The sequence below is a fragment of the Xiphophorus couchianus genome, chromosome 8 (assembly GCF_001444195.1).
Source record: "Xiphophorus couchianus chromosome 8, X_couchianus-1.0, whole genome shotgun sequence".
NCBI classification, from domain to species: domain Eukaryota; kingdom Metazoa; phylum Chordata; class Actinopteri; order Cyprinodontiformes; family Poeciliidae; genus Xiphophorus; species Xiphophorus couchianus.
Window position 1 is genome coordinate 27,556,346 of NC_040235.1, and position 18,748 is coordinate 27,575,093.

At 40.8% G+C, this 18,748-nt stretch overlaps 1 protein-coding gene across 3 annotated transcripts in view; it reads left to right on the forward strand.

The window, feature by feature from the left end:
- ppp3ccb (protein phosphatase 3, catalytic subunit, gamma isozyme, b) overlaps positions 1–18,748 on the forward strand; it is a 32,755-nt gene that overhangs the window by 1,480 nt on the left and 12,527 nt on the right. For all 3 annotated transcript variants that reach the window (XM_028025243.1, XM_028025244.1, XM_028025242.1), the window contains exons 2-3: positions 13,560–13,757; positions 14,897–15,021. In XM_028025243.1, the coding sequence (XP_027881044.1) occupies positions 13,560–13,757; positions 14,897–15,021 (323 nt within the window). The remainder of the gene's footprint in view (positions 1–13,559; positions 13,758–14,896; positions 15,022–18,748) is intronic.

The following is an 18,748-nucleotide window of genomic DNA, read 5'->3' on the forward strand; positions in this document are numbered from 1 at the left end:
ATAATGCATTTTATTTCATTTTACTTAACCTTCATTTAACCAGGTGAGTTATTAAGAACAGATGATTTACAATAATGAAAATTCTATTACATTTATGATATTCATTCTCTTCCAACGTCTATAAACAAACACCAACTAAATTTAGTATTACTTTTCCAGTAAACTTGCTAATAATGCAGACGTGAATTACTTGAGAGAGCCTGGGAGTTTAACCGGCTGATACCAGCAGATTTAATAACTGGTTACCTGCAGTCAGAGCTTCTACCCTGTAGTTGCATGTATAATAATGATGGGTATCATAGTTTAATTTTCCTGCCATAATTACCTTTTTTGCGCCTGGCAATTTCCCAAACGCTAAAATTTGCTCTTTTAAGTAAGGCTGAAACGATTAATTGGAATAATCGATTATTGAAATAATGGTAAACTAATTTAGTAATAAAGTAATTGTTAACTGGAGTGGAAAGACAAAATAAAAAAGTAATTTGCTGAAAGAACAACACACTCGGAGGTAGCCTGGTAAAACCAGCCCCTCGTTCTCCATTTGACTTCATCCAGAGGGTCAGGGCTCGGCGTGCCTCACGCGGGACGGACTGACTCCAACGCCTGGTCAGCAGTCTTCATGTCTGCAGATGATGAGGTCTGCAGAAATCAAGACGGGGTATAAATGTGAGAGAGACAATCGGAGCAGAGCTGCTTGTGGAGGAGTTGGACTTTCTGTGGTTCAGACCAGCATCCAGAGCAACAGGAAGTGAGGAAGAGACCAGTCAGTCCAGCCGGGTGGTCAGCCTGCCGGTGGGTCAGGTTCAGAGGCAGTGGGTCAGGTAGCAGCCATGTCTGATGGACTCAGGACGTGTCAGACAGGCTTATGGAGGCAAATCTGCCTGAAGAGCATCAGTCCATTAAAGCTGGAACCTGTAAGCTGCAGGTCGACCCGACCCGTTCTGATTGGCTTCTCACTTTTAGCTCCGTCTCCTCTCGCGTCTACTTTCATCTCTTCATTTGATTATTACTCCGGACTTCATGAGTCGCTGGTGGTCGTCCTTCACCTTTTTCCATCACAGCAGCTGTTTAATTGTTGCGCTCCACATAATTAGCCTCTTCTGGTTCCCAGAGCGCAGCATCGCCCGGCGAAATGAGGCAGAGAGACGCAACGACCGAGCACGAGAGAGGCAATTTAAAATGCATTTAGTGCTGCAGTGAAAAAAACTTGCAGATATCCATCTGCCAGAGTTGGTGTGCCTGTCTTTGACTCCAGCATGCCGCCTCGAACTGATCAGATGTAGGCTTAGACTGTTGGTTTAACACAAGAAAAGGAGAAAACTAAGGCTTCATAATATGTCACGAATATCTGGTCATCGCAGTATCAGTTTGTGCAATATTTATATTGCATAGAACTGTTTGGCGTGTAGTAATTGTTTGACTAATGTATTCCAGCTGTTATGATAGTTGGACAGCGGATCAGTCAGCTGGACAGAGATGCTGCCCAAAATGCTGAAGGTCACAGAGGAACGGAAACGCAGATGAGAAAAATGGGCAAGAAGAAAATATGCTGCTATATTTACCAGCTTTATAGCTGTTGCAAGATTTTCTAATCTCTTGGGGGGAAAAAACAACACATTTTGCCTTGTAGACAGATTCATGTTCTATTTGGCTTCGGAGGCTACCAAGAAGTAGCACATAGTTGTGAAGTAGAGAATAAGTTCCTTCAGCAGTTTGCCTCAAGTCGACAGCGTAGCCATGTTCACCATGTGATGTTCTTTGTGATTTTTGTGGCCTAAAATGACTGATTTCTGCAGCACCTTTTTTGAAATGTTGAAGTCAAAGTTGCAGTTTATTTAAGTTTTATTTTTGCCATAACCCGGTCTTACTAGAAAGTGAAATCGCTGCACATGACAAAGACACAGGATTTTAACATGGTTCGTGATTAAAGTGAACATTTTCAGGGTCCATCTTGACATAGCAGCTTTACACAAATCAAATCCTGTCCTGAGGAGAGGTCAAAGTTCAAAAGAATAATTCCATATTGTCTCATCCAGGTTAAGATGAACTGTAGACACAGTAGAAGCAAATCTTTCAGAACATCTCTCAGGAAAAAAAAAGTCTGATATTAACATTTAGAGTCACTCATGCTGTCAGGTTTGGCTTTCAAGATACCGTGGGAAACAGGAAGTTGAATTAGAAGGGGGATAATGAGATTGGTCAAGATTCAGCTGAATTGCAGTGATTGGTCAGAAAAGAAGGAAATACAAAACATTAAGGTGATTGGTCAGATTTACAGAACAATTACGATGACTGAGCGTGTGCAATGTTGAGTTGCAATCTCAGTATTGTAGCTTCCTGGAGGAAGTGAGTAATATTAATAATAATAGTATTAATAATATGCTCTTGTCAGATGAGACCACAATTGAACCTTAAAGCTCACAAGCTAACGCTGACTAGCTGCTGGTTCTGTCAGCTTCTGTCTGGCTCTGTTTTAAGGCAAACTCAACAACCTGAAAATGTGTGTTGGGTATAATGTTGTCAAATACTTGAGACAACTAAAAACACGTAGAACTGTCTATTTTAATAGAGTTTTAATATGTGTTAATACTTATAATGGAAACTATCTGGGCACTACTGCAGAAGGTAGCACACTTGACCGTGGTAACCTCCGCTCCCGGGGGTACAGCCAATCAGAGTCAAGGAAAAGGAACAGCGTTCCTTTAGGAAACAGAGGGGTGGGGCAGAGAACTCCTACAATTATTCTGCTTTGACTACAAATGGCAGTGGTTTCACACTTCTCAGCAAATGGTGATGTGAAGTTGTTTGCAGCCTTAATAAAAAAATTTTAAAAAGTAAGAACAATTAAACAAAAAGTGTTTTACTTTAAGATGATTCGGCAACTTGGTGGCCTAAGAGATGAAAGGGGCTCAGTCTGTATCGACTTTTATGCTTTTTTTTCTTTTTTTGTTATTGAATAAGGCTGTCGCAATAAGAAATTAATGACATGATAAATTTAAATGATCTCAGTAGTTTCCATTCTGATGATGAATATTTTTTGAAGGTCAGTTTTGTTTACTGAGACATCATAATCCAATTTATTTATGCATTTGGTTGCATGTTTTTTTTCTTCCTTTTATTGTTTTTGTCGTATTTTATTTTGGACATATGAATTATCTTCATATGTCCAGTGTTCCAGCTTATAGGTCATTGAAAGGGCCAACTTGTATTATTATGACATTTTCCATATATTATTTATTAGTTATATTATTTGAAAATGATCTCAAAACCAAATATTATCGTTTATCGCAATCATTTCTGTGACAATGTATCGTCCAGTAAAATGTCAGATTGTGACATGCCTAATGTCGAATTGATTACATTGAAATATTGATTGTTCTTAGCAAACCTAAAATGGAAGGGTTTGTTACAACAGCCTAGTCAAAGCCCAAAGTTGAGAAATTGTGGCCAGGCTTTTTGAAAATCCTGTATCCTATTTAGGCTTTGAAAATTATTGTGTAGTTTGTTACTATTGCATTTACATTTTTTAATATCACATCAGATCGTTACAATAAGCTCTAATTGATTGTTTATTTTTGGGGGGTTAGTTTTGTTTAGTTTTTTTTTTTTTTCCTTAAAAATAAGTTACAAATGACAAAAAATATTTTCTCTCATTTGGCTTTTATTTCAGAGCCTGATGTTACCAGAACATAGTCACAACATTAGCAGAATAAAAACTCAACTTAACCACAAAAAACACCTCTTAAAATTACAAGGAAAAAGCATTTTAACCATAAAATAGCTCAGTTATCAGGATCTGATGTCGCCACCTCCGTCCATGTTGGAAGTTTTTTTTAAATAAACTCAGTTGTTTGCACAATTGTTTCAAAGTCTTGCTACTGCTGATAATTTGAAGCTGATGTGTTTAAAGATTATTTTTATTTTGAGTAAATCATACACCGAAGTGTAACTTCACAAGATGCTCAACAGCCGTCATTTAATCTTTCTATTTCTCATGTTGGTCTCATAAAATTCCCACTTTATTCTGGTAATATCCTGTCATAAACGTCACTGGAATTTAGAGTCTAAATAAATAGTAGCTGTAAACAAGATGGCCGCCCTGTGTGTGCTGACATCACTCTGAATCATGAAAACCTCCAGCGTGCATTGGAGGGAAAAAAATCCAGATTTTCCAAAGATTAAATCTTCAAAAACCAAGAATTGGATTAATTGACAAAATGCATTTATAGCCCAGCCCTAGTTGGATGGTAGCAGACGGCGATATGAACGTAAAGTTTTATCATGATACTTTGTGGTGATTGGCAATGATAAAAGTGATAATAAGAGATATTGCTGTTTTTTTAAAGAACTGTATGGTTATGACTACATGGCACATTATTCACAGCTCCACAGGCCTAATTAAATCCTGCTCTTGAAAAACATGGAGTTTGTGAAATACTTCTTTAGGACAACAGTCACATGAAGAAGTGAGATTTGTATCACTAAAACAGTTTAACTGCATTTAATCATGTTTTCAAATGTATTGATATCTATTGACACACCTTTACTGAACAAACGGTGGATAAAATAATTAAAATAATAATCCAGACCACACAGACAGTCTGAAGGGATTTTAAACAACATTAATTGAAGTTTATCGTGACAATGAATCAAAATCTTATCGTGATTATTAATCCATTAATTATATTCATGATAAATGTTATGCTTAAATGCCCACCTCTTTTAGAGGGTGTGAAAAGTTTTTCTGGAGGCGCTCTGCTAACTCACGGCAGAGTGGTCTCTGGTGATATTGCCATGGAAACGGCTGCGGCAGGCAAGCTGATGCATCGCTGCTGTTAGCTGCTTTCAGCTTCCAGCTTACTTACTGATGGTAATCCAATCAGTCCTGCCTTTTGCCTCGCCCGCCATGTGTAATGATTGTTTCTGCATCCATGATTGATGAGGCCCGTCCAGTGAGGAGCAGGGGGCGTGTCCTCTGTGACGCTCCGTTCAGGGATCAGGGCTCAGCTGGCTCCTCGCAACAACAGGTTGGGGTAAGTGTCATGTTTTCCCTCATTTCCACCCGTTCTTGTCCACACAGCCGCAAAGTCATGCTGCTTCTTGCTCTCTCTGCCACTTCAGAGTGTTGTCAGTCAGCGGTTGGCCCCATATTCTCCTGGAACGCTCCAGCAGCGGTTCAGTTCTGAAGGCCCAATTGTTTCTCACACAGCCCACTATGGGCATCAACGTTTTTATCCAAGAGCCAGACTGATCAGGCTTAGGCTCCCTGGACCACTTCACCAGTAACAGTCGCTTGTTTGGCTCTAACTTTTATTTTACCGGGAAGACAAAAACTCACTGAGATAAAAAAAAAAATCTCATTACCAGAGTGTCCTGGGCTTTGCAGATACAAACAAGGCAATTTCAATTTTCCTACTTTAAAATAAGTAGCTTGAAGCACTGTTAATACCTTCAATAAGAGCTATCAAAATCAGCATTTTTGTTTTACTATTATTTAATTTGAAACATATAATGATGTCTAATTTTTAACCGAAATGAGCCTGTGCTCACTTTTAAAGGCAAGTAAAATTGCAGGAAGAAGGAAAATTTATAGTGTGAAATAATTTGGCCCGGCTGCAAGGTGGTGCAGTAGGTAGCACTGTTGCCTTGCAGCAAGAAGGTCCTGGGTTCGATTCCCGGCCCAAAGTCTTTCTGCACGGAGTTTGCATGTTCTCCCTGTGTATGTGTGCATACTCTCCAGGTACTCTGGCTTCCTCCCACTGTCCAAAAACATGCCTGTCTCTAAATTCTCCTTAGGTGTGTGTGACAAATTGACCCAAGGGGAAGAATATACAATCAAAACAAATCTGGTCTCAAAATTGGGCCTTGAGGCACTCCATAAGTCGAGAGAAGTTATTTTTGAGCTGAATGGGATGAACAATAGATGGATAGATGTGGGCATTTTGTTGCCGTTTACCACCATTCAATATGAAAATCACAAGTGCAACAAAAAACAGATTTGCGCTGGTTTATGCACAATGGTATGAAATGGCTTGTTTACAGGTTAATAATGCAGATAAATCACATCAGTCATATTCCCTCATCATCTAACTAATGATGTTTAAATCTTTCTAAGGATTATTTTTACATACATGTTCAGTTAGTTTATATGAGTAATTTATTGCACAGTTCACACGAATAGTCAAAATGTACTGTTTGGAGTCATGTGGTAAATGTTAAAAATTCCTCAGGAACAAAAGAACAAGCCTAAACTTGAGCTGTCCTCCATGCTGAGCAAACAGTCACATTCTGACAGTGACACAAAAGTTGTTTAAAGGTTTAATATGCTGCCAATTTCCACTTTGTCCTGAAGAACAATAGAAAAGCTAGTCTTGGCTCAGAGCCTTTAATTGAGCTCACAGTCAGCCTGAGGTTTGTCTTTTTTAAACACCCAGAACCGTTAAATTCCATTAGCATGCCACAAAAACGAGCAACATTTTAGTGGCATGCTAAAACATTTGCTAAAGCTAAAACATTTATTGATAGAATAAATGATTACCTAAACATTTATTCTATCAATTATTTTTGCAATTATACAATTATACAATACAATTATGTGTCTCTCAAGTGGCTGCTTGTTTAAAGTAGTTCTGCTGTATAAGAAGGCAGTGCACAATAGTTTGATATTTTTGAAATGTATTGAGCGCGGCTCAAAAGGTAAAACGATGTCAAACATGATCACTTTCTTTACTGATATCACGCTAAATCCTAATCGTTATCAGAGTTTTGGTTCCCAGACAGTGAAATCCCAATCCTCCTCTAACAATGTGGAGCAGGCTCTGCTCCCATGTTACCACCGCCCTGCAGTTCACTTCTCAGAGTCCTGCTGCTTGAACGCTGTTGGACTTCCTGCAGCCTCCCTCGCCGCACCAGAAGCTAACATGTTGAAGTTCCTGATGGTCCAGATAAATTCTATCAGCTGCTGCAGTTTCCTGTCTGTGAGGCCATTTTGGTGCAGCTGCTTCACACTGTCTACAGGTTTCCACCAAAACACGACACGGCTCTCTTTACAGCAGTCAGTCTTCATTATATTCTGACAATGTGAACCCACACCACAAAACTGAAACCACACAATTTGCAAAACACATCAGTGTGTCTCTGCTCTGAATGTGGGGTTTGCTGGCTCTGAGACGAGCCATTAGGGTTGAGTCCGTCGCTGAGAGCAGAGCTACTGACAGACAGAGACTTCAGCCATCCAGGCGGTTCAGTTGAAGCATAACCAACTTCCTGGATGAAGAGCGCTGAGCCAATCACAGCAGGGGTCTGCTGCAGTTCATGGTCAGGTGGTCAGTAGAAGTGTAAGGCTGCATTCAGATGGTCACTGAAGCAGCAGTCACACTGTCGGCTAATTTGCGCATGTGTTGAGAGAAATATTTCCAAGGAGTTTTTTTTTTCTTTTTCTATGTCATTGTAATCGTAAAAATAGTAAAGGATTTATAGAGAATAGCATGAAGTAAAAGTAAAAACATCTTAACCGCATTTTGCAAGATTTTATTTGAAAATAAAAAATCAAGTATGTGCCCCTGTACCATAATGAAACGAGGAAAGAGTAATAAATTAGTGCTTTCCATGAACTTATTCCATATATAGTCTTGTACAGTCCATTAACACCTTGAGTTAATCTCATAGAAGATGTAATTATTCTAAAAATTATACCAGGAAGCGGTCTGTAGCACAGGGCATTCTGGGTAAATGCACCAAAACAAACCAAGTACTTCTCAAACAAACTGGTAAAGTCTTCATGCTGTTTCCTCCTGTGGTTCTTGGGGCAGCGCCACCACAGGTGGGGAGGGGTTTTTACATTTTCACATTATGTAACAAATGTTGCAACTTTGGTCCCCAATGGAACTGAGACTACTGGACTATCAGGTCTAAAGTCTTGGTTCATAAAAGTGGTCCACAGTGGAGTTCATGATTACTACTAAAAGTGAGCTGGGTTTGTACGGTGCCCATTGAGGACCCAACTGAACAAAAAGCAATTTAAAAAGAAGACCAAAAGCTGAGCAGTGCTTTACTGAAGCTATTGACACACAGTGTGAAGTCTTCCTCTGTCCCTCCAGCCGTTGATTATTTGACTACCACTTCCTCCTGCGGTCGATGAAGCCTTTCTCTCTCGCTTGTGGTTTTTATTTTCCTCTACAGACTTGAGGCTGGCTTCACAGGTTGCTCTGTTCAGGCCGCACATCTACACATCGTCACTGGACTGCTTTCTGCCCTGCTGGTGATGAACCAGTTCAGGAGCCAGCGGCATGATTGGCAGGATGTGTGCGACCTGGTTTGCTTTCATTAAACTAGACCACAGAGCCAGCTGTGTGTGTGTGATATATAGGGAAGTTTTCTTTCAGTGAATGAGAAGAATTGTGTGCGTAATGTCAGTTTTCAACAAAATGTCAGTTTTGTTTTAGAAAACGGTTTCATTTATTGCATTTGTACATGTTTTTGTGTGTGTGTGGGGGGGGGTCAGCAGTCTATGTCCTCCGTGTAAACCGTGTTTACCATCATGTTCTACTTAGAAAAAGCAGAAATCTCCTGACAAACTGGGAGGTGTTCACATTTAGAGCAGCTCAGTTCCTCGCCATTAATAGACACATGGTTCAGTGAGTTCATGTGCTTTATTCAAAGCTTTTCATATTCTGCCAACAATAAGAACATGAGAAATAAACAATGAGATAACCGTGTATATTGAAGATTAGAAATGGGGACGAGCTTGAGTGTTTTATCCTTCATTGTTGTTTTAACCTGAATGCATCCTTCCATTTTTAAAACAAATTAAGTGACTGAAAACTAGACGGCATGGAACAGAAAACCATTCAATGCCTGTTTTAAATGCAAACTGCTACATTAAAAAGTGGCCAAACATCTTATGTTATATCCAGCTAATGGAACACAATGATGATTGAATTCATGAAATGAGATTTCAGAGACTGAGTCAACTAAAAATCTACCTTTTTTCCACAAATATAGTAAAAGTTCAAGGAATCTCAAACTTCATTTAGTCTCTAAATCATGTGGAATATTCCAGTCCAGGGTTCTACTTGTTTTCACGCTGTTTTTATGGAGGCAAATTGAATGTATTCCTGTTGCTTTTCAGGTTCAGGTCTAAAGTTTTATTGTAGATTTTGAACTACATGTGTTCATTTTGAGTTGGAGTTCCTTTAATGAAAACTTTGAAACAGCCGTTCAGTTTAGCGCCAACAGGAAGCTAAGCCTTCTGATTCCAAGCTTTGGTATACGACGGCATTTAGAATTTTTTCTAACGTTTTGGATATTGGCTGACAATACCACGGGTCCACCGATCCGATACTAATATCAGAATCAGTCCTGGTATTGGAAAAAAAAATTCTACATTGGATACCGTGACAATGTGTCCGATCCATCAGGGTAGATCTATTCAGTTTAATTCTATGCTTTGTGCTCTGAGCGACATCATGCTTTATTTATTTTGCATTATATTTAGAATTTCTAGCTGCACTTCCTGAACTATTTGAACGAAGGTTTGTTGCAGTTAAATTTTACATGTTTGACAAAGGCAGTCAGCCTATTGTTGGTTTTTACGGCTGTTCTCCTGATTGCTCTGGCTGAACAGGTTGGAGTTTGTTTTTAAATGTTTGACCAAGCTTGTGAAACTATTGATGTATTTAAGTGTGCTCTACCGGTGCAGTGTTATCAAATAAATTTGTAACATTTCTTTGTTTTAATTAAACAAACATTTTAAGTCGATTCAGTATCGGCTGATACTAAACCTCAGATATTTGTATCGGTATCGGAAGTGAAAAGAGTAGTAATCTGATATTATCTTTTAACAGTTCACAACTTGCAGAGCAAGAAACAGAATGAAACATGTACATGGCTGTCACTGAGGCGGGAAAGAATTCAGTGTGCAAGAAGAAGAAAGCTGCTTGGGCTGTTCTTGAACGGCATCGTTCTGGCGTCAAATGTTTTTTTAAGGCACACGTCACACTGAAGGCTCGCAGGCCAAATCCAGCCTGCCTGTCAAATTTGTTTTATCTCTACAGTGCCAAATTAAATCAGTGTGGAAAGATGTTTAATAATAGTTAATTTTGAGACGGACTTGTGGAATGCAGGAATTGCTACTTATTAATATTTGAAGAGTTTGTTGATGGGTAGTTTTATTAATACACAATGAGCCCTCTAAACATTTTTCATCTTGACATGGCCCAAAGTGAGTTTGCTGCCACTGTTATCAGACTCAACCTGCTGAGTCTAACATCACAGATCCCTGCTGAATGTCTAACCTGGTCTGAACTCTGACCTTTAGACAGGTGTTGTAATTAGCTCTTAAATAACAACAACACAGTACAGTGAATCAGATTATTTGGTTAAGGTGGAAATTCCACTTCCAGTGTTACTGTGATGTTTATGTAACGAGAACTAAGCACTATAATAAACTTCACCATGGAGACGGGGACATCCTCTTCCAAATGAAGTTATTGACCAAACATGCAATGTCACTTAAGAGTCGTAAATTATATTAAACTGATTTTGTATCAAAATCTTTGCAAACTACATTTTCATTGTTACATTTGTACTGTTTTATCAAAGCAAAGTCACAAAGTCCATATCTGTATCTCAGGTTTATCAGCATATTTATCAGGCATCTTATTTGAATGTCACACTGTTTACTTTTACTAAACAGTATGCTGTTTACTAGAGTTCATGCTATTTACTGTGACCTCTGTGTACCACTCCACCTTGGTAGCTGCTGGACATTTTAATGAGCGGCCAGTGAAACACGATGATTGCAGTATTCTGTTCAGTTTTACTCTTTGTATTTGCATAATTATTGAGACGATGGATATCCCATTAAATCAAGTATCAGGAATGTCTTGAATAAAGCCAGTAGCAGTTGTTGTTGGTGTGCTGTCACACCCTTAGCCAGCTACACACAGCCGGTTTCTAGTACAGGGAACAGACAGCTCTGCAGAGTGGAGGAGGGGTAGTGATATGGGCTGCTGCCATTAACACTGCATTAGTTGAAGTTCAGTCCCACTCACTGAAGTTTGACGAACTCCTCAAATTCATAGTGATCTGAAGGAGCCGATGTTCTTAAAGCAACACTGGTTAGTTGGTTACTAAGATGAGGTGTGGTATGTTTACAGTCAGGGGTCCAATAAACGGTGTGCTCTACTGGCACTGTACCAATAAAAAACTGCTTCAGCAGAAATATAAAGATCTCTTAGCCGCTGCCTCCTCCATGTGATCCGCCAGATTTCTCTGTGAAACTGGTATTTTCCAGGAATCGAGCTGTTTGGTATTTCCTCTGGGCGCCGCACTGCCAGAGTGTCTGGTCAAGCCTCAGCATGCCGTCGTAGCTCATTGACTTGATTACAGCTCTATGAAAAGGTCTGAACACCACGTTGACTTCCAACACCGACAACGTACAGCAGCGGCCACTTTGTGGTCAGCACAGACATTCCTGGTTCACACTTAAACATTGTTGAACTTTGTTCTACCTGGAACGGAGAGAAGACACTCTGAAATGATGTAATCAGAATGAAATGATCAGACTGAATGGATGCTCATGGGAAATAAGGTGGTGACTGAAGGGTGGGTGTGAGGGGATGGAGTTGGAGAGAAATGTGCCTTTGGAACAGAATTGGGTAGAAGAAACAATGACAAACCAAACCAGTTCGGTGAAGTCATTCTAGTTCACGCTGTAAGATTTTTGTCCCAATTTTCTCCTTCCGATCCTCCTGAGAGATTCCTGCCATGTGTGGTGTGTTAGTGTTCTGGTCCGCTCGGAAAGACATCGTCATGTGTGGGAACTCTCAGGTTTGGAAAATCGGCCCGCAGTTTCCAAATCTTGTCGTGTGAACAAGACTTTAGCTTTCTGTCTGACGCTGGAGCAGTGCTGAGTGATGTGACCTGAAATGATCACAGTAACTGTTCTACACAGCGGTAAAAAGAAGAAAAAAACACACTTAGGATGAAAAGAAAAGCAACTCTACAGCCATCCTCCTTCTCTGATCTAACAGTGCAGCTTCAGTACAAAAGTTAAGGTACAGAAAGTTTGAAATCAGAACTGTTGCTTTGTGTTTGGGGTAAAATGCAAATGCTGCTGATAATCCCAACATGGCAGAAAGTTGCTGAACGGTGATAACAGAGCAGAGTTCAAAGTGGATCAGGGAAGACCGGGAGTGATTGTAACACTTGTTCCTTTGGTATATTTAACTCCTTGACATTTGAAGACAGAGTTCTCAAAATGTTCAACATACCCGTGTGTGTTCACTACAAACGGCTCTGGTCGAAAATGCTGGAAGAATATCTTTGACTTTGAGTTATACAGATGTCCTTTGTTACATTTTAACTCACCACTTTGGTAGTTTGTAACAATAAGACCAAAAAAAGCAACTATAAAGGCAACTGGTTGAGCCGACTCTCAAGCTTATCAGCTTGGTGTTGCATATAAAACAGTTTCACAGCCTGCCGCTGGCATGATCATTTAAAATGAGCTCACTAATTTCCATTCTAATATTTCTTTGAAGGCCAATTTTGTTCAGAGCCGTAATAATCCATTTTATTTTTGGTTATGTTTGGTTTTATTCCCATTTTATTTATTGTTTTTGGTTGTTTTGCATATTTCAAATGTCTTCCAGTTCCAGTGTTGTTCTGTACAAAATAATGCTCCATTAGTCTTTGAGAGGGCAACCCTGTCGACAATATATTACTTAAAAAATGGACACCAAAAATATTATCAATTTCTGGGACAATTCTTCATGCAGAAACATTTCTTATCTAGAAATGTTGCTAGCTGTGAGCGTTCTACTGTGCGACGGCGAGCGCGCAGTGGTAAAAATATACTTGATTGAGTCTGCGCCAACCTCCAAGCAGTAAAGTAAACCAGAGTACATGTGGTCTGAAGAGATGTGTTCAGGAGTGTTGTGGCATCATTTGTAGATGAGGGAAGCTAACCCTCGATGGGGGAAATGATGCTCCATAGTGCGATGAAGCCATTTTCCCTATTCTGCATGGAGCCTGAGCGAGAACGGATTTCTACTGTGAGGAACTGAAGTTGCGGCAGCTGCCATGCTGAAAGCATCTTCGTGGCATTCAGGTGCTTTGTCTCTGTGTCCTTGTGGAGGATACTTCCTGTTGCAGCTCCGTTTTCAAAGCATTTCTAAAGAGCTGCATCCTCCAGCAGAACCCACTCATTCAGAGGACGGAGCTGCCTTGGCATCAGGCATTTCACAGAACAATTCCATCGAAATAACTTCTTGAACGAAGCAAAATTTATAAAGAGACATTTGTCGTCAACATGTGGTAAGGGTTGAGATGTTTTATTGAAATCCACCCAGAAAAGAACGTGTGTTTTTCTGCCTCACCTTGGCGTCTCAGTTTGGGTAAGAGCTCTTCCTGCCTCTGTAAGGTAAAGCATCCGAGCAGGAACCGCTCCATCGCTCATGTCCTGTCCTCACAGTGAACCCTGGGTTTATCAGTGTGTTTGTGTCGTTGACGTCAGAGCCTCACCCCCCTGCCTTTCTTCCCCACCATGTTTGCAGCGGTGCCATATCCTCCCGGTACACGCCTGTCGGTCAAAGACCTGTATGCGGACGGGAAGCCCAGCCTGGAGCTGCTGAAGGTCCATCTGGTGAAGGAGGGCCGGCTGGAGGAGGAAGCGGCCCTGCGGATCATCAACGAGGGAGCCAGCATCCTGCGCAAGGAGAAATGCATGCTGGAAGTGGAGGCGCCCATCACAGGTACACCAGCCTACATTCTCCTGTATCTATGAATGCCCTGAAAACTAGATCTGTTGGTGGTCAACAAATCTGTTTTGGGCTAATCCAACTGAAGTAGCAGCAGCTGTAGAGTCTGTGATGTTTTACTGTCTCATAGCAACAGCTGGGTTCCTAATGACAGCAGGGAGAAAAGAACAATCTCTTTATAGTTTCTATGGCCACACAGAAGTTTATATTTCTACTCATATTAGGACTTTGTATTATCTTCCATTCATTTTAGTAACTGCATTAATGCCTAACCCAGACATTTTAATTAAGTATAAACTTTACTAATTTATTCAAAACCCTATTCCAAAACCTAATTCATTTATATGAATTAGGTTTTGAATTAGGTCAACTTATGTTGATCAAGGTTTCATTTGCTTCTAACCAAAGCAACGCTAAACAGCTGGACTTTATCTTTGATTTACAGGGACTCACTGTTTCAGCTGTTATGCAGTTTTCTGGACGGGTCCTGCTGCAGCAAAGACACAGATAGCCCTATCTGAACCAACCTGGTTCAGATAGGGCCCTTCCCCTTTTTTAATAAATGAATTAATCATTTAAATAGTGATCACACCATGTCACCTCCTTGGACCTCAGGCTTTCTGCAGTTAGCATATTCCCTGAAGTCTTCCACCTTCTTTGCAAATGCAAACATGTTAAACTTGATCTCAGTATAATAACCAAACATGTATCTGTCTGGAGTTAGTTGTTAAAACAAGAATCCAACCAGCTTTTTTTTTTTTTTCATGGAAATAATAAAAGCCTTCCATGTAACTCTACACCTTTCCTTCAGCCAGTAGACACTGATCTCTGATATGCAAATGATCCCACCTTGTCCGGCTGCAGCTTCCAGTCTGTTCAGACACACTCCACTTTGTTTCTGTCACACACACACCAACATAGATCTGTCTGAAACCTTTGCAAACTAATTTTGACTTAAACAAAAATAGGAAATATTCCAAATAAATGCTTTGTTTCCCGTTATCCATTTGACAGCAGAATACCAAAGCATAGAAATGGTCATCCTAGATTCCACAGGTTTTCAGTTGAGACCCGATGCCGAGTTTTCTAAATGTTTGGAGAAGCTGAACCCAGCTGTGTGTGTGTGTCTCCAGTGTGTGGGGACGTCCACGGCCAGTTCTTTGATCTGATGAAGCTTTTCGAGGTGGGCGGCTCCCCCAGCAACACCCGCTATCTGTTCCTCGGAGACTACGTGGACCGAGGATACTTCAGTATCGAGGTAGGACTGCCCAGGGCTCCACTTCCTGCCTCCTGCTGGAGGTGCATGGGAAACTAGTTGGTGTAAAAATTATGGATCTTAAATGGAATCAATCTGGATTGGCTCATCGGTGCTTTCCAGAAAATATAGATTGGAAATCATCCACAGACCTCAGCTTTCCCTTGATCATTTCATTTCATCCGTCTCATTTAAAGGGCCAGTATCATGTCTGTTCAAGGCACATAGAGTCAGTTTATAGCACAATCAAGTAACTGTGTTACCTTCAGTTGTTATAAAAATGCTGTGTGTATTTAATATGATTTAAAAGAAATTTGACAATATTTAACACCTTAAAATTGGGCCTCTGTCTCTTTAAAACCTCCTGTTCTTTCTGACACTCCGCCTTCAGGAAGTCATCACAACACGGCTCCTCTGTTAACGTTTTTACCTGTGTTTCACTGAGAAGTAGCTCCTATAATGAGCCCACCAGGTGTTTGCTAATTGCTTCTGGCTAGTCTGTAGGAACTGAATGGTAGAGTGGTGGGAGAGGGCTGCTCTGTGAGGCAGAGTCTAGGAAGCTTGGAACTTGCAGCTCTTAGCAGGGGCTTCATCCTCATAGGCGGAGCTAGGTTCACCCAGGCATTGTGTACAGCTGAATGGTTGCCATGGAGATTAAAGGATTTCTCAAACATGCATGAAAGAATCTAAGCAATACTCCAGATGTGCTTTTGATGAGGAAATAACATCATAACATGATGTAAATCTAAAAAAATATCAATTTTACATAACACTGCCCCTTTAACCTTCTTCTTCTTCTGGTCCTTTAACAGTGGAGTTTTGTCCGTTTCAGTAAACAAAGGCACAGACACAAAGAACTGTTCCATAATTAGAGGCGTTACACAAGGATGTAACAAGTGAACCTTCACAGCTTTAAATAGTGTAGGAAATGAAAGACGCTCTGTTGGCCGTCTCACACCCCTGACTGCCAAACTCAGAGCCCCACCCATACAAACACACAACACAAGCCTGCCAACGCCTCCCTCTCCGACTGTGTGAGGGTTCTGAGCTGAGGAGTGGACTCTGTGTTTTCTGGCTGGCAGCCGTTCTACAGTTGACTTCCAGGAGCCCAGAGCTCATTAAACAGCTGCTGCTTTCTGGGCTCCTTTAATGGAGACGCCGTTAGTCTCCAGACTGACTCGTCATCCAGAGCACTCGGTCAGCTTGACCACTGCACTGTCATCTGCCTATAAAAATACACACAGTGTTAAAACTTTGGAATTTGTGGTTTGACAGATTTAAAATATTCTTTGAACAAACCTTGATGATTTCCTCCGATTGCGTGAATTAAATCACCAACATAGGTAATCATTAACTCCTCGTTCCAAACTGTCTTCCTGCTACAGCAGGGAGCTAATTACAGCTACACAGGGTTTTTCTCTTGTCTGAGCCAAATGAGTGATAGATTGTTCATCAGTATTTTTTCCTGCCCTTTGTGTGTCGTTCACTCATGAAGGCTACATTCACACAGCAGGTGAACAACGACCCAAATCCAAACAATCCAATTTCCATTTGTTTTCACTCCCCCAAAAAATCTAATCTGTTGGATACAGATCCGATTGTTTTCAAAGTGTTCGTCGTCTGAACCGTATTGTTGCATTTTATCTGACTTCTGTCATTGCATCATAAATCTGCACCAGAAGAAGCCAGATGTGGTAAATCAAGACCTGACCGATGGCTGAAAATTACAATTATGAACTTCTGCCATAAGTTATCTTATTATTATTATCAATTATAATCCCATCACTCCTGGCTTCAACTCCACATCCAAACAGTCTTCTCTACAGGAGTTTGGATTTATTCTCTGTTGCTATTAGTTGTGCTTCCTTCATCTTCCCGTTGCAGAATAATTCTAAATCTATCCCTGGACGGCCATTATTGTTATGATAAGCACGTCAACCTTCTTCTGCACATATGGGAATTAATTCATTCATCCAAAAGTCTTGATTTGAGCATTAAGACCTGCTGTGTGAACGTAGCCTGATTTGAAACTGTCAAGTTTATTTGTACAGCACATTTCAGCAGCAAGGCAGCTCAAAGTGATTTACATCATAAAAAATAAAAACAAAAGTCATAGAAACAACATAAAGTCAACAAGTGAGAAGCCAGTACCAGACATTACATTTAGACGAGTGCTATCATCAGAATCATCAAATATGTTGATCAACGTTCCAGTTATTATGGTTCAAAACAACTCTAACATGTTTGGTTTTTAACTTTGATTTAAAGGAACTCAGTGTTTCAGCTATTCTGCAGTTTTCTGGAAGTTTGTTCCAGATCTGTGGAGCATAGATGCTGAATGCTGCTCCTAACACGAGAAAACTAACTGTAGACTAGCTTGGAGCTACTAGCCTTGCAAGCAAAGGACAGAGCAATTATGTGGAGAAACATGAGGCTTTCAGCTGCTTCCATTCTGCTGTAGGGCTGATGTATATTTGGGAGATACAGGAGAAATTGAGGAGCTGATACAGAGATAGCAGAGTAACGGTGCTGGTCAGAAGTGGAGCAGAAATTATATCTACCTTAGTACTACCTGAAATGTAGGTTCTAACTGCCACTGTAGTAAATTACAGATAGAAACGGTTGGTAGGGAACCTCTGAGAGATGTGAGCTGAAGCAGTCCAGCCCCGACTTCAGAGCGATTCACTCAGCTGCTGAGAGCGAATCTCAGCCAGGAGACCAGAGCCTTCTGTCTTAGTGAGGGGTTTGGTTGACCTCGTTGCTAGGTGTGGTTGACGCTGTTGCTAGGTGTGATGCTTGTCTTCTAGGGACTGTGATCAGTTAGGTAATCCACCCCAGTAATGAATTGATAGAAATGAACCTATCATAGAATCTAGACAGATGAGGAAAAGTGTCAATTAGGGCTAAAGCGATCAATCGGATGAATCAGTTGTTGAAACAATTAACTAGTTTAATTGTTAGTTATAGATAAGTTAATTAGATTATATTAGTTAATTATATTAGTTAATTAGTTAAGAACAAAGTTCCTAGAAAAAAGGTCTAATAAGTCAGTCTAATAAAATGTCCATCTTGGCAAAGGCAAGACTGTTTTGGTAAATGTTGCCGTGATTTGATTCTCTATAGACTGAGGCAGACTGAAGTGGAGACAGAGAGGCGTGGGTCTTAGTTCTGGCGTGTGGATCGGTCCGATAAGCCTTGAACATTCAGAACTCCAGAGTAGCGTTCAGCAGATGAGCGGAGCGGGGTTTCTTCCATCCCGTCTCTAAGGTCATTGTGTTTGATCTGATGGTGCCTGCTGTCTTATCCTGGTTTGTCGGAGCAGAGAACCGTCTGTGACGTCTGAACCGAACCGATAAGGCCTCACCGGGCTGCGTCCGCCTTCTCTAAAACCACCTGAAAGTCCACGTCCAGCCCGCTGCAGCCTTCCTGCTGTGTCCGCCAGCTTTCCCAGCCTGTCAGATTTGACTCAGTGTGAGAACAGATTGAGATGAAGCAGGTGGTTTGAAGCGGTTTGTGTGACGGTTCAGCCCAGCAGCATGTCTGCGTTCTGGCTGCTTTGTTCCGCCGCTGATCAACCCTCCAGTATTTCCAGTTGTTCCAGTTGTCATGTAGACAGGATGTTGATCTCCAGTTGCTCCCGTGGGAGTTTTCTGTAGAGCCTGGCTGCTGATCAATGATCACATCGGCTGAATCCCTGAACCGGTTAATGATTCTGTCCCTCCTGATCCGG